Source organism: Clarias gariepinus, chromosome 25 (genome assembly GCF_024256425.1).
Source record: "Clarias gariepinus isolate MV-2021 ecotype Netherlands chromosome 25, CGAR_prim_01v2, whole genome shotgun sequence".
Taxonomy (NCBI): Eukaryota; Metazoa; Chordata; class Actinopteri; order Siluriformes; family Clariidae; genus Clarias; species Clarias gariepinus.
The window spans coordinates 2,680,732-2,696,252 of record NC_071124.1 but is presented as its reverse complement, the minus strand read 5'-3'; the positions used below and the strand labels follow the sequence as shown (position 1 = coordinate 2,696,252).

At 37.8% G+C, this 15,521-nt stretch overlaps 1 protein-coding gene across 1 annotated transcript in view; it reads left to right on the top strand.

Annotated features, from left to right (window-relative positions):
• Window positions 1–12,546, top strand: part of cdh10a (cadherin 10, type 2a (T2-cadherin)) — a 29,962-nt gene extending 17,416 nt beyond the window's left edge. The window contains exons 4-12 of the mRNA XM_053486459.1: window positions 1,732–1,851; window positions 4,742–4,909; window positions 5,143–5,330; window positions 6,157–6,410; window positions 7,603–7,739; window positions 7,831–7,952; window positions 9,500–9,608; window positions 9,725–9,976; window positions 11,730–12,546. Of these exons, the coding sequence (XP_053342434.1) occupies window positions 1,732–1,851; window positions 4,742–4,909; window positions 5,143–5,330; window positions 6,157–6,410; window positions 7,603–7,739; window positions 7,831–7,952; window positions 9,500–9,608; window positions 9,725–9,976; window positions 11,730–12,223 (1,844 nt within the window). The 3' untranslated portion in view covers window positions 12,224–12,546. The remainder of the gene's footprint in view (window positions 1–1,731; window positions 1,852–4,741; window positions 4,910–5,142; window positions 5,331–6,156; window positions 6,411–7,602; window positions 7,740–7,830; window positions 7,953–9,499; window positions 9,609–9,724; window positions 9,977–11,729) is intronic.
• Window positions 12,547–15,521: the final 2,975 nt, after the last annotated feature.

Genomic DNA, 15,521 nt, shown 5'->3' with positions numbered 1-15,521 from the left:
AGTCAAACAGTTTCTGAAAATATATTCATTCCTTACACCTGTGATGGATGTTTTAGAGTGCTTGGCCTTTTAAGGGGGTTCTTCTTAGAACTATTTCTGCCAGGGACTCTTTGGTATACGGTTTTACACAGAATCAAATGTCCTTCTACGTTTCTACATTTAACCATCAGTTGCTATGTGTTGTCTATAAGAGGGAGTGTCAAGTTTCAACGTAGAGTCCCATTCGAATGCTAAGCAGCATAATTATCAATATCAATAACACTAAAGAAGGTTGTTTTAAAATTGATTCAGTTGAAAGCTCTTTTCGAACCCTGTTCACATTCTGTGGAGGCGCTCTTCAAGAGAAGGACAAGATTCCATGTAACTACCCAAAATATTTCAGCAATCTCTTTTATGTAAGTCTTTGGTTTGGTTTTGGTTTGTCCTTTATATCAGACTATTAAAATTTCAACATTGAAAATTTTTCAGGGTGCAAGTTTCAAGTAGAAGTTCTAGTGAGAACCATGTATGGAACTCTATTCCCTTATGGTTTATTTGGTCTGTGTTCAGGGAAGTGCTTTAAGTTTTCGAGGGTTGAAGGTACGATTTCCTCTTTGGGGCTGTTTGGAGTTTGCATGTCTTCTCCCCATGGTTGGTGGGTTTTCATCAGGTACTCCGGTTTCCTCCTACCATCTAAAATAGCTTCCAAATTGCTTCCAGATTCCAAAGTGTTTAAGTGTCTTCTTGTGACTTGTAATGGACTGGCACCCCATCCTAGGTGAACCCTGCCTTATGCCCCAAGTCCCCTGGGATAGGCTCCTGGCCTCCAGAAACCCTGTACAATGTGTGAATAAGTGGAATGGAGAGTGCCGTGTAAGAAGTAAACAAAACAGCATAGTATTATGATAGAAATGTACAGTATGCACCCAGATTAATTGCCGTTATTATTACTACTATTGGGGGCTCAGTCGGTTGAGGCTCTGGGTTGCTGATTGTAGAGTTAAAGGTTCAAACCCTGCCACCACAGGATTGCCACTTCTGGACCCTTGTGCGAAATCCTTAAACTAATGTTTATGTTATGTATGTCCATACAAAAGGCTGGGTAGGTTGGGCAGAAAGTTCATCTAGTGTAAAATGTCAACAGCTTGCAGATCTGATGTGGCAAGCAAAAAAAGCTTCTTCTGCTACTACTCCCATTACTACAGTATATTACTACTATTTTCTGTTTCCTGCTTTTCATATTGAAATAGACCTGTCTTAAAAAAAACATGTCTAAAAGTGACAGATCCTAAGAAATGTCTAATTTTTAAAGACATCAGATTTCTGCTCGGCCTCAAGGCAGACTACCCAGAGACAAATTTCTAGGAATCTTTACAAGAAATCCCTCTTTTCTAGCATCAACACAATTAAAGAAAAAAGGAAACCACTAACAGAGTCACTGACTCTGAAGTCTTCATGCGAACATCTGTTCAGAAGGAATCATTTTGGCCCGGGCTTTTTATCATTAAAGTACAAGAGTCTAATTACTTCTTGCATGTTTGTGTATGTACAGTACTGTACGACCCGAAGCTTCTCAGATCAGAAAGAATTTTGAGCAGAGCTAAGTCTCATCGACCTAAATAACCCTTAAACATGTTTTCTAAGAGAGAGCTTCTAGAGTATACTGTATGTCCTTAGCAATAACAATTAACAGTAAACTATGTTCTTAACCATGTGACCTGACTCACCACACATCCCGCTTCTTTTATTCAGGTACTTTTGTGATAGAAGTCAATGCCACGGACGCAGACGACGCATCGTACGGGAACAGCGCTAAACTCGTCTACAGCATACTCCAAGGGCAGCCGTACTTCTCAGTGGAACCAGAGACAGGTGTGTCCTTTCAACATATGGTTACAAGTGTCATTTTCAGGGCTGTTGTTTGAAGAAGATTGATGTCTATGTAAAGCAAACGAGGCTTGCAGATCACAGCATGCCATCGCATTCTTATGCATGGTGCTACGGGCGACATATTGCGTTCGTTCGAAAGGCATCGTTTAAAACCAGACCACATTTAAATATTAACACAGGCCTGCTAGGCCATGTATACTTTTTGTCATTTTTTATTTATACTCCTGTAAATGCACAAAATTCCCCTGGACCCTTCTCTCACTCTGAGTGTTCCCGTTATGTCCATTAAGAAGATATTTTACCCCATGGGGGTGCCGCAATATGGCGCCCCTCCCTGCAGCTGCCCCATTTTCACCAAACAAGATGTGATTTTCCAAAGATGTTGCGGCACACCAACTGTCTTTACATAGAGAAGAGCAAAGTCTGCTTTGATTTTTCTCTCTGGATTAGGCTTTTACTATATATTTTTTTACAGCACAATGAAACGATTTCGTATTTCATTTTTAAGTATGTAATAATTCTGTATGCCTGGTGTGTACCTTGCATATTAAATGCAAGGTATTTACAGCTGTACTTGGTGCTGTGGTGCCATAATTACTTGGCTGAGTGCACACAAGTCGATAATATAAAAGCCTAAATCTAACTTTGGAAAATAAAAACTCAGTGGGTATACTGCAGATATACCACAGTAACGACCAGATTATTTAAATAAACTGAGTTACACGAAACGAGAGATCTCTATCTTGGTGGCCGAGATGCTTTAAAACCCGTAAACGAGAAAGACACCACATTCACAATAAACCAAAGTGTATTATACAAAAAACTAAACAAGAGGTGAACCACAACAAACTTTTAAACAAAATGAATGTGGTGTGTTGTGGGAGTTTGTAGAATGTCCAGAGTCAAGGTTATTAAAAATAGCGAGATTCCGATGTCGGAGCAAAAGTTAAATCTCGAAGCAGTCCAGTCGGCCATAATCCAAACAAAGGGAAAAATCTGCAAGGCACAGACTTCGAGTTACTCTTCGTTAGCTCCGTAAATGATTCTGATAATCACAGAGTGCTGTTTCTCCATACTCTCTCTCTCTCTCTTTCCCCAAGTCATTTCCCGGGCCTGCTTTATATCCAGGTCAGGTGACCATGTCAGGTGATCATTATCTTCCCAATGCTGCCCAGCTGTCGACTCTCATGAAAACTTGAGTGGAAACCAACGCACCACCGTCGGTGGACAAATACAACCGTCCTGGGCATGATTAATAACGCGCCACAGCTTTTTTTCTCATTGAGCCGGCTTACTCTCACCCTATAAAAGTGTCCTTTATGTGGCTGTGCTACTGCAGTACTTAGACATAACAAGATGAAGTTACAGTAGGTAGATACAGCATCGTCTGATTCAGCCAAATCTAAATCAAAACAACTAGTGGAAGTGAAAAAGAACTCAATTAAAAAAATTTTAAAATGGGTTATTTACGTACTGTAACAACCTCAGCAGCAGCAGCAGCCTCATTTCCCCTCTCGTCTGTTCCAACCACTTAGCATTCAGCATTAGCAGTGTACCGGCCAGTAATCACCGGCCTGATCATCTGTCATCATCTACATCTGTCCCTCACTGGGTTTCTCACTGGTTCACAAAAAAAAAAAAAAACATTCCCCTAAAACTGCTCAGGTTCAGGGACTGGACTGAAAACAAGAGATAAAACCTTGGCAAGAATAAGAATCCTTTAGGAAGCCAGGAGTAATCTTTAAGACTACAATAAAAATCCAAGAACGTCTGGTGCATTGGAAGCAAAATATGAAGGGAACGATTTTCCACAGTTCTGTAGTTTGGACTGTGGTCCTGTATCCTAGTCCTTATATCAGAAACCACTAAGGCTCTTCCTGGCTACCAGATATGGGCATATGAGAAATCCATATCAAGAACCAACTAGAGTGAATGCAGATATATATATATATATATATATATATATATATATATATATATATATATACATGATTAAAGTTGTCCTAATACCAATGGGAGCATTTATGGTTGTAATGAACAGATCAATCCATATAAGAATGCACCATGTCAGATGAACCCCATGTGCATCCAATGAGAAGCATAAAAAGTTGGCATTGACTTGTGAGGAGCAGGAAATAGCTTTGATGTGATGGCAGATGTGGTTCAAATCAAATCAAAAGGAATTAACCTCGACATATGAAGGAAGGTAGAGCTTGAGAGAGCACTGATGATTAAAACCAAAGTATTAAATATAAATCTAAGATTCTTTTGAGCTTTACAATTGGGCAGACTTGAAATTCCAGCAACTTGTAAGAGGAACTAGATGTCCTGTAGATAAGTGTAGACAGGGTTAACCAAAGTATATCAGCAGGTAATGGAAGGTGTCAAGCTCAAGATGGATAGATCGATCTGGGAAGACAAAAAACAGCATGCGTTCAACAGGAAGCATAAACCTTTATCAAAAGCAGTCCCTTAGCCATATGAATGGAGCAAAAGAGTGATGGAGAGACTGTGTTGGACTTCCAGATCTGGTCATAGGTGATAGTGCCTCAAGGAAATGTATGGACAGGTAAGGAATAAAATGAAGAAAGATAAAAAGTAAGGAACCTGCACAACAGGTTGTAAGTTCTTACTTAAAATGGTGGCTCAAAACTCCAGAAATGATAGCACTCGTCTGAGTTTTGAAAAAAATGAGACAACTGCAAGTGAGACATCTTTAGTGGAAATCCTTCAATGTGTCAACAGATGTTGTTTCTAAGTTTGTTGCCTGACTTTCACACCAATTGTGTGAAGGTGGTAAATGCTATATGTGTCGGTACACGGATCTGAATACATGACTGCATAATAAAGATCACAAACTCTGCTTTTGTAGGAATCGTGAGAATAGCCCTATCCAACATGGACAGAGAGGTGCGGAAGGACTACCAGGTGGTTATTCAGGCCAAAGACATGGCAGGACAGATGGGGGGTCTGTCTGGAACCACTGTGGTCAATGTGACCCTTACAGACGTCAATGACAGCCCGCCGCGCTTCGCCTACAGTAAGACCCCGGCATTTCATTAACATTTAAATCCAGTGCACAGACTTATTTAAGAGCGGCGCACACTTAAGTCACTCACAAATTAATTGACAATGAAAACATCATCCATTTTGAATAATAGGCTTGTCCTTAATATATTAGATCCAGGTCATATAAATTTATCTCATCATTTTTATAGTATCATCAGGCTTATGATTAGACATGAAACTAATTGCATTTTTCATATCACTCAGGCTCCTACCATTTGAGCACTTACGAGTCGGCGGAAATTGGCTCCATGGTGGGTCGAATTAAAGCAAACGATGGGGACGAGGGAGAGAATGCCGAGCTGAGGTACAAGATCTTAGAAGGAGACGGGAAAGACTCGCTCGACATCATTACCGATGAGGTGACGCAAGAGGGAATAATCGTTGTCAAAAAGGTAGAGCGAAAAAAATGGCAAATGAGACATAAAAAAATGTTTGAATTTGTTGTTCTTGATCGAGCTTTGAAATATTTATCAAATAAATATGGACATGGTTTAACAAATTTCCCAGAATATGAGATTTTTCTCTCTTTTTTTTGTTGCTTTAAATCAGTTTTTCTATTAATTGTTTTTTTCCAGCTGTAAAAATGTAAATCAGTAATTTTGCTATTATTATTATTATTTTTTTTAATTATTATTATTAAAGTAAAAGTTACAAGATATTTTTTGCACTACGCCACTTGTAAAAAGTGTTTTAGGGAAAGAAATTCTAACAAGTTTTTTTTTTGTAATTTTTCTGTTTATTAAATACAAGAGTTTTTTTTTTTTTAATAATTTCATGTAATTAAAATCCCACCACCCCAGGCCAGTACACACTTTATGTAAGGACTAAATTACTCTATGTCATGCTGATATAAACAAATAATCAACAAAATGTGATGTGACGACAGTTAAAACCCTAAAGGTATTTATTTTTCCCATATTAGAACATTCTAAAGAGTTTTTTTTTTTTTTATTACATTAATTGGCCAACAATTGCAGTTGCCTATTAATTAAGGAAACATTATTTCACTTATATTTACAATTAATGGTTGTATAACAAATTGGTTCCAGATATCACTTACATTATAGCAGCTATAAACAGACAATAAGACAAACAATATTGTAGCTTGTCGTGAACAGAAACATAAAAGTCAGCATAAAAGCATTAAAGCATAAAAGTCAGAATTCAATTACAGCACCGTTTTCATTCCTAACCACTGTTTTTGGTGTTTGCTTTAAGAAACTGGATTACGAGAGCAGGCGTGTGTACACAATCAAAGTGGAAGTGAGTAACACACACACAGACCCCGGCTTCCTCCATCTGGGGCCTTTCTCAGACACGGCCATTGTCAAAGTGACGGCAAAGGACGTGGACGAGCCACCGGTCTTCAGCCGGCCGCATTTCATTATCGAGGTCAACGAGGACACGCCGAAGGGAAGCATCATTGGGACGGTTACAGCCTGGGATCCTGACGCAACCGACTACCCTGTGCAGTAAGGGGCTTAAAGTTGGAGTTATATTTTGCCAAAACAAGTAATGGCTTGGATTAAACTGACATTAATAATAGCTAGACTTTGTAGAAGATCCGATCTGAGTCTGATAAACAGAATTATTCAAGTACTCTGGATTTCTGTATTCTGATTGGGCAGATAAATTTCCTGTATATCACACTGTCATATCAATGGTTAGTTTCCAAGACGGTTTCAATTAACAATGGGTCAACTTGAGTTTTTTTAACTTAAAAAAGCGATATACGTTTTTCGAGTCTAGCGATATGAAGTGCAGTACTGTCGCGTGAAGCTGGGTGGCAGCAGAGAGCCAGACCTTCAATCACATGCTGTGATTATATTGTATTAATTTTAGTGAGTTATATTAGATGTTTTAATGCACCATATTACTAATTATAATATAAAACGTTTTCTGTAAGGTGATCCGTGCTCTGTAACAATTAGACGTGAAGGTTTTTTAAACAGTTTTTCCAGATTTGCAAGACTTTATTATTAAAAAATAAACCTTATATTAGCAATGAAAGGAACCCAGGAAAAAATATATTCTGCCAAAACACAGTATTGGTGCTGATTTTACTTTATTCATTTTTTTATTTATGGTTTGGACAATATGTTGCAATATTGTTGCAATATCTTAACAATTTTGCATTTTAAAATAATACACTTTTTCAGATTTATGTCTTTTCATGTGAAATTTAAATTGGCCAAGTTTCATCTTAATGATAGTTAAGATCATTAAAAGATGTGAATTCAAAAAGTTAGACACTACGGTCATAAAAGGGCATGTTTCTTTTTATCTGATAAAAATATAAATGTGTATGCATGTTTACAAAAAACAAGGCATGGATTGGGAGATAAAAAGTGTTAAGTATTATGAAAGTAGTGTTATATGATCCTATCAGAAAATTTTCTTTTTAGCACCAATACCATGTTTTGGTTAAATATATTTCCTTTTGTAATATAAAAATGAGTGACAGATTAAATGTTTGAACATTATTCAAGCATTCTTTTATACGGTTTTGGCTTCACATATGCTGTTTAAAGAAGTAAAATGGGTCAGATTCCAGCGCCGAGCTTCTCGTTGAATAGAGTTCCATTATCCCATCAATACTCCTACATAAAATATAAAAGCACAAGGCAGGCACCGGAGTAATTTCAGCCTAACATTTGTTCGCAGGTTTGCAATAGACGAGCACACAGATCCCGACAGACTCTTTCACATCGACCCCAGAAACGGCTCCATTACAACCCTGAAGTCTCTCGACAGAGAGGTGTCAAAGTGGCACAACATCTCTGTGCTCGCCAGCGAAATAAGTACGTTCACTCTCTGGGTATCAAAAAGCTTTTACATCAAGAACCTTAAGCAGTGCTTTTTACACTCCGGCTTCACTTGTCATTATTTCAGACAATCCTCGTCAGAGGAGCCGCGTCCCCGTCCTGATTAAAGTGCTGGATGTGAACGATAACGCGCCTGAGTTCGCCATGTTTTACGAGACATTCGTGTGTGAGAATGTCAGAGCTGGGCAGGTAGCCGACATTTTTTTTTTTTTTTTGCCAAACACAAATTCACATTTTTCAAAGAAAACTCTTTAAACTAAATTTTAAGTTTATTAATACACACATTTTTAATTATGACTGTCAGGCGCAAACATTACATCTCTATAACTATCACTGAGAAATACTGAGGTCACGCCCACTTAAATATGACTGACACGGACAGAAAACCATGCATCCTTATTACTATGCGTTCTTCGCTGTTACTGACAGGCACACAGGCCACACCCCCTTCATAGAACTAAAATACAGAATCCTTGTCTTCTTCAGTATGATTTACATAAACAGAGGCCACGCCTACTTACTGTACAGACTGTCAGGCGCAAAGGTGACATCTTAACTGTGATTGGCAGGAACAGAAGCCACACCCACTTTTTATACAAACTGTCAGGAACAGTGGCCATACTGTACCTTTATGGCTCGAACTGACAAACAGAGGCCACGCCTACTTATTCAACTATGATTGACACACAGAGGCCACTCCTATTTACTATACTATTGTTGACATATTTACTGAACTTTGATTGATGCACGCATACACGATACCTAGTTACAATACTACAAGTTACATGTTCAGAGGCCACGCCCACCTAATGAACCATGATTGACATGCACAGAGGCAACATCTACGTACTATACTACTGTTGGAATCGACATAGGCCACACCCACCTAATAAACCATGATTGACAGACACTGTGGCCACACCTACTTATTAAACAATGATTGACACACTCAGAGGCGACACCTACTTACTCAACTATGATTGACACACTCAGAGGCAACGCCTACTTACTGAACTACTGTATGATTGACACACACATAGGTCACGCCTACTTATTGAACCATGATTGACAGACACCGAGGCCACACCTCCTTACGGAACTATAATTAACACAAACGGAAGCCACACCCACTTAATGAACTATGATTGACACACAAAGAGACCACGCCTACTCACAATACTACAATTGACCTGCACAGAGGCGACGCCCACTCATTAATATTCACACACAGGCTTTACTGAGACTGTTACGTCTGATTATTTAGTATTTATGTAATACTTTGATTAGGTAAAAACAACCCTACTTAATTTAAATACTATCCTGGAAATTATTATTATTATTATTATTACTATTATTATTATTATTATTATTATAGGTACAAAAAAAGTGATATGAGATTTAACTTTAGACTAAACACATTTATTTATGTTTTTTTGTTACTATACAGAGTCAACCAAAAAAACTATACACACTTCAGGAAAAGAAAAACTTATATATATATATATATATATATATATATATATATATATATATATATATATATATTTGAACACTAAATATAATTAATATTATATCAATATAATATACATCATATTATTATTCTTTTCCCAAAGCATGTATGAACTTTTTTGGTGTATTTATTTGTATATAAATTATTTTATCTTTGTACCTGTAGTTAAAATCTAACAAAAAAACAAGAATCGTGACCAAAAGTGTTTTATTTTTTATTTTTCCAGTTAATCCAAACCATCAGCGCGATCGACACAGACGAGCCCCTCGTCGGACACAAGTTCGTCTTCAGTTTAAGCGCCAACAACCCGAACTTTACCATCTTTGACAACGAAGGTGAACCTGCTTCATTCAGTATGCATGCGCTGTAATGTTTTTTCTCTTTATTCTGCCATGTCCTTGGGTTAAATTGGGGCCCTGGAGATTTATCACTCTGTGTTTAAATATTCCAGATAACACGGCGAGGATCCTGACCAGGCGGAGTGGCTTTAACAGGCAGGAGATGAGCACGTACTACCTGCCCGTGGTGATCTCAGACAGCGATTATCCCATCCAGAGCAGCACGAGTACTCTGACCGTACGTGTGTGCGGCTGCGACAGCACGGGGAACCTGCGCTCGTGTAGCGTGGACGCTCTCCTGCTCTCGGCACGACTCAGCACCGCCGCCCTGGTGGCCATCCTTCTGTGTATCGTCATTCTGCTTAGTACGTATTTACCTTCAATACACATCTATACCTTAATAGGTTTTCTGTGGATGTTTAACATCGTGAAACGTAGCTATATTGAAATTCTCAGCTTTTAAGAAGCTTTGTCTGGACATTGTGCAGAACTTGTGTTTTCAATTATATGTTTACGTTTCATACATTGGAGAACTGGAAAGCAGTCTCAGAAAAAACCCTGTCTGTCTGTCTGTACGTCTGTCCAGCCAGATTGGTATTTAAAGTTAAACCTGCACCATAAATAAAATCTATAAGTAAAAGTGAAGTTATGAACAGTTTCGTGCCAAATTATAAACCAAAAGTGACAGTTTTGACAGTGTACTACGCATGCGTCAAACTGTGGGCGCGTCTTAAATTGCGGTACTTAAATATCTACCTGTAGTTTAGGCCTTGTTCACACTGGTGTTAAATTTTTGGATAAACGAACTCGCTCTGAACGTCCTAGACGATTATGTTGCGTTTTGTTGTGGCGATAGATTGCCTTCTACCCCGGGCGTTTGTTTGTCTCTGTCTAATGCCAGCCTGCAGCCCAGATTGTAGTTTGTGTGTTAACCTGTGGGGGCAGTGTGTCGGGAACTGGATATGAAAGCCCTTGTCGTTTTATTTGAGGTGTCTCCTTTCAATCACTGTAGTCTGGTAAAGAGATGTCCCATATCAGTGCTCCACTTCCTGCATGAGCTGGGCTGGATCAACTTCCTCCGACATTTTATTATTATTATTTTTTTCGCATTTCCCTATGTAAAGCATGTAGGATAATGGGATATATCCGGTCCTCCGAAGCATAAAATTAATTCAAAGAAAACGCACTAGAAGCGGTTTCCTTGCGGTCGTTGGGATTTGAACGCCAAGAAAAAGCTGCAAGCAAAGTTTTTTTGATGCCGTATAAACGCGCAGCCGGACAAACGCACATCACCAAAGCCCGTGCGAACACTCTCATTGACGCCTACGTGTGGAAAACACTCTGCGCTCGATCCGCGCTCACTGGACGCTACGACCGTGAAAAAAACGCTCGATTTTAGTGAAGATTTGTGAACAAGGCCTAAATCTGCACCATCAGTGAATCTAAATGTTTAGTAAAAGTGATGTTATGAACAGTTATGTGTGTCATTTAATAATCTACTTTAAAATAATCTACTAATGCGCTACTGTCTCAATGTAAACAAACACCTGCACCAATAGATATTAATTAGAAAAGATAAAGTGAATATTTTGACTGGGATTAGTTCATATTTTCACTTTGGCTGAAATACCAGCGCTGAAGTGGTATAAGTGAATTTTAACACGCTGGAGTGGTTTTAAGACAAAACTTCATCTTTATCCTTTGATCTACTTTTTCCATTTCTCATCTGTGATTCACTCTCCGATTACCGAACAGGGAGTGTATTTGTCTGACCACCAAAGAAGGACAACTTAGTGTAAACAAGGCGTAAGATACTCAACCTTACAGAATGGGATTTCTTTGTATTAATAAGTTAGACAGAGAGTTCTGCTGTACAGAGAGACACACAGACATGGACGTGGGCTTCAACCTCAAATAATAATAATAATAATAATAATAATAATATGATCACTGATTACGTTAAAGATCAGCAGATTATATTAACCTTTTAACTCTTACTATAATAAACTCTTTTCCCATCAACAATGATAGTTGTTAATAAATTGTTATAGTATAAGAGGGATTTAAAACACTTCATGTATTTATATTTGTTACGTGTATTATTTTGTTTTGTCTCAGTGATCGTGGTGCTGTTCTCGGCCCTGAGGAAGCAGCGGCGTAAAGAGCCTCTGATCATCTCCAAAGAGGACGTCAGGGACAACGTGGTGAGCTACAATGACGAAGGCGGAGGAGAGGAGGACACGCAGGCCTTTGACATCGGAGCGCTGCGCCACCCGGAGGCCATGGAGGAAACCAACCAGCTGAGACGCGACATCATCCCGGACGTCCTGTTCCCATATCGCACGCGTTCGCCCGCCAACGAGTGCAGCGACCTCAGAGACTTCCTGATCAGCAGGCTGAACGAGACGGACGCCGACCCCTCAGCTCCTCCCTACGATTCCCTTGCGACGTACGCTTACGAGGGCAGCGGCTCCATCGCCGAATCCCTGAGCTCCCTGGAGTCGTCTGTGAACGAAGGAGACCACGAGTATGACTTCCTCGGCACCTGGGGGCCGGAGTTTAAAAAGCTAGCTGATATGTACATGGCGAAAGAAACGGCGTCAGCTAGCTAAGGGATTCCGCTTGTGACTAGCGTGGACTACAAGTTCTCTTACTCCAGATGGATTTTCTACTGACTACCGACTTTCACTTTTTTTTGCAAAAAAATTGAAAATCTGACTTTTTTTTTCTTTGTTCACGGTCTCGTGGCAGTTTTTGTGCTGATGAGAAGAGTGTTTCGTGAATTTTTGTCAAAGCTGTTTGTTTGTTAGCGGGAAAAAAAAATTAATATTCGACCTCAACTTCATTTAATCGTGTGAAAGGTTTTAATCACATCATTTCACCAAACTGTGGATATATCACTGAGATCAAATACTACACACACACATACACACACACACACACACAAACACACACACACACACACATAGGTTTCTGAATTGTTTCTGAATGTCGTTGTGTTTTATATCCATATTTTTTATGAATATATTTTAATAAAAAAATATGAATGCATCGTTGTCCTTGATGTAATCTGTGAGCCGTGATCCGAGAAACACATCCAAAGACATTGTGAGGTTGAGTCACGACGCTGCCAAACTGACGCTGCTGGGTCTTTAACCTTCGTCTGTTTGGAGTTAAACATGAGTCGAATAAAGAAAAGCAGGTTTTAAAGATAAAGATATGATGAGGCGTAGTGTTAATGCGCAGCTCTTTCTATTGAAAATAAATAGAAGAAAAACTATTGAAATTTATATATATTATAGTTATATTTTTATTTGACCAAATATGAAAACAAGTTCATTTCACCAGTCCGAAAAATGTAAAAAAATAAAATAAAATAAAATAAATAATAATAAATCACTGCATTGTTAAGCGACTCTGTTATTGTTTACAAATCCTGTTTTTTTTTTCTGTTTAGAGTTAAATCCAAGTCAAATAAAGAAAAACAGGTTTTAAAGACAAATTATGATCGATATGATAAGGCGTAATGTTAATGCGTGGAGCTTAAAGTTCAATTATTTATACACAAAATAAATAGAAGGAAAATTATCGATATGTTTAAAATTTTATATTTTGATTAAATAAAAATAAATACAAATTAATTTTAACAACGATCAAAAAAATCAACTCTAAAAATGTGGAAAAGTGAAAGAACATCGCTGCATCGTTTAGCGACTCTCGAATGAAGAAAAGCAGTTTTAAAGACAAATTATAATAAATACGACGAGGCATAATGTTAATGCATGAAGCTTGAATTTAGAAAAAAAAACTAAGAAACAAAAAAATTCTAATTTCAATTAAACAAATATGATTACAAATTGATTTGACCAACTAGCAAAAAAAACACTAAAATCAACTTTGAAAATATGAAAATGTGGTAGTGTCTCGCTGCATCATTAAGCGACTCTGTCATTGTTTACAAATGCTTCGCAACATGCTCGCACCCGCGCTCTCCATTAATCTTACAATTAGCGCTTGTTATTTGGATGCCGAGGAAACCACCAGGGCCCGAGGGTAGCAGAGTGAAATGCTGATTCCGAACTCATAAGTCTGGTCCAATTCTACACTTTTAGAGCCATTAAACATGAAAAGTCCAAATTAGCGCTAATGTCGCTCTTTAGTTGAGTCCTGAAGAGGTCAAATTTACAGCCACTGAATTAAACCAGGAATTGAAAGCTAAACAAGGCGTGACACCAATGATGCGACGCAGCACAGCGAATTATTTTCTCCACTTTTTGTATTTGACTGATGGAATAAACCAGCATAATGACTGAGAATAAGAATGTTGATTGGAGTGATGCGATGCGCCGCGCGACACAACCCACACCAGCTCCACTCAGCACGCAGGTAACGAGCGGCTCGCGGAAAATGCCAGCGGAAATCATTTCTTTACTGAAAATGCGAGGAGATAATGAAGCTCTTCAGAAGGTTAGTAATGAAGGGTTCTCCAAAGCTATACACACACACACACACACACACACACACACACACACACACACACACACACACACACACACACACAAACACACACACACACACACACACACACACACAAACACACAAACACACACACACACAATGACACACACACAAACACACACACACACACACACAAAACACACACACATGGAGAGAGAGGGAAAAAAAATCTGTTGTATTTAATTGATTAATTTTAAAAAGCTAAAATGGCTCGCTCAAGGAAGACCTTTACATTAAACTTTAAACAATAAACAACTAAATTTGTTTCTTTAAGAGGAGCATATTTAAAGAGGATGCATGTGTTTTATTATTTTTATTACATATTCTTTTATACACACTACTTAACTGAGTGTGTGTGTGTGTGTGTGTGTGTGTGTGTAAATGTTGACCAGTGGTCTTACCACGGCCTTAAAGATAAACATATTGTTCACCTTTGGCCTCCACAGTCCCTGGTTGGACTTATTACTTAATTACTTTTCTAGAAAATATCAGGATTTTTAATTTCCACAATTTTTTAAAATAGATATCTTTCAGAGCATAAATTAAATTACAACACAAATAATAATAATATATTATAAATCAGTAAAATTTAAATATATAGTAATATAGTATAAATCAACAACAACAACAATAATAATAATAATAATAATTATTATTATTATTATTATTTATTTATTTATTTTCAATTTTTTCAGTATTATATTTTAATAATATTTTCAGTATTTATTATTTATATAGAGCTTTTATCACTGTCACAGTCACAAAGCAGATTTATAAAATTTAAAGAAGATTAGGGAAATTAGCAATGCGTGAGAAAACATGTATAATAATAATAATAATAATAATAATAATAATAATAATAATAATAAATGTAGAGACTATCTTCCTCTCATCTTTCATCTTTCTTCTTCTTGTTTTTTTTTGTAACTAAGTACAAAACATTAAACAGTGTTTTCACATTTCCCGAACAAATCGTGATGAAATATAAAACTTAAGCACACAGAGTCTCGCTGTTGTAGAAAAAGAATCAGCCTTTGGGTGGCAGAATGAAGTGCAGTTCCTGTTATTCAGGTGTTTTGTAGTATAATTGTTACGTTTAATCATGTGGGACGTCAGTGAAATGTCACTTGTGCTTCTTCACCAGACTCTTTCTCTCTCTTTCTCTCTCTCTCTCTCTCTCTCTCTCTCTCTCTCTCTCTTTCTCTTTCTCTCTTTCTCTATCTCTCTCTCTCTCTCTCTCTCTCTCTCTGCTCATTTCCTTTCCTTGTACAGACATCATACATTACACTGACTATTACAGGATTTTAATTAGTGAGTTTTATTGTTATATTATTATCTGACATCACTCACATCTCATCCCTGTGTGTAAATCCAGGAAAAACACACGAGCTG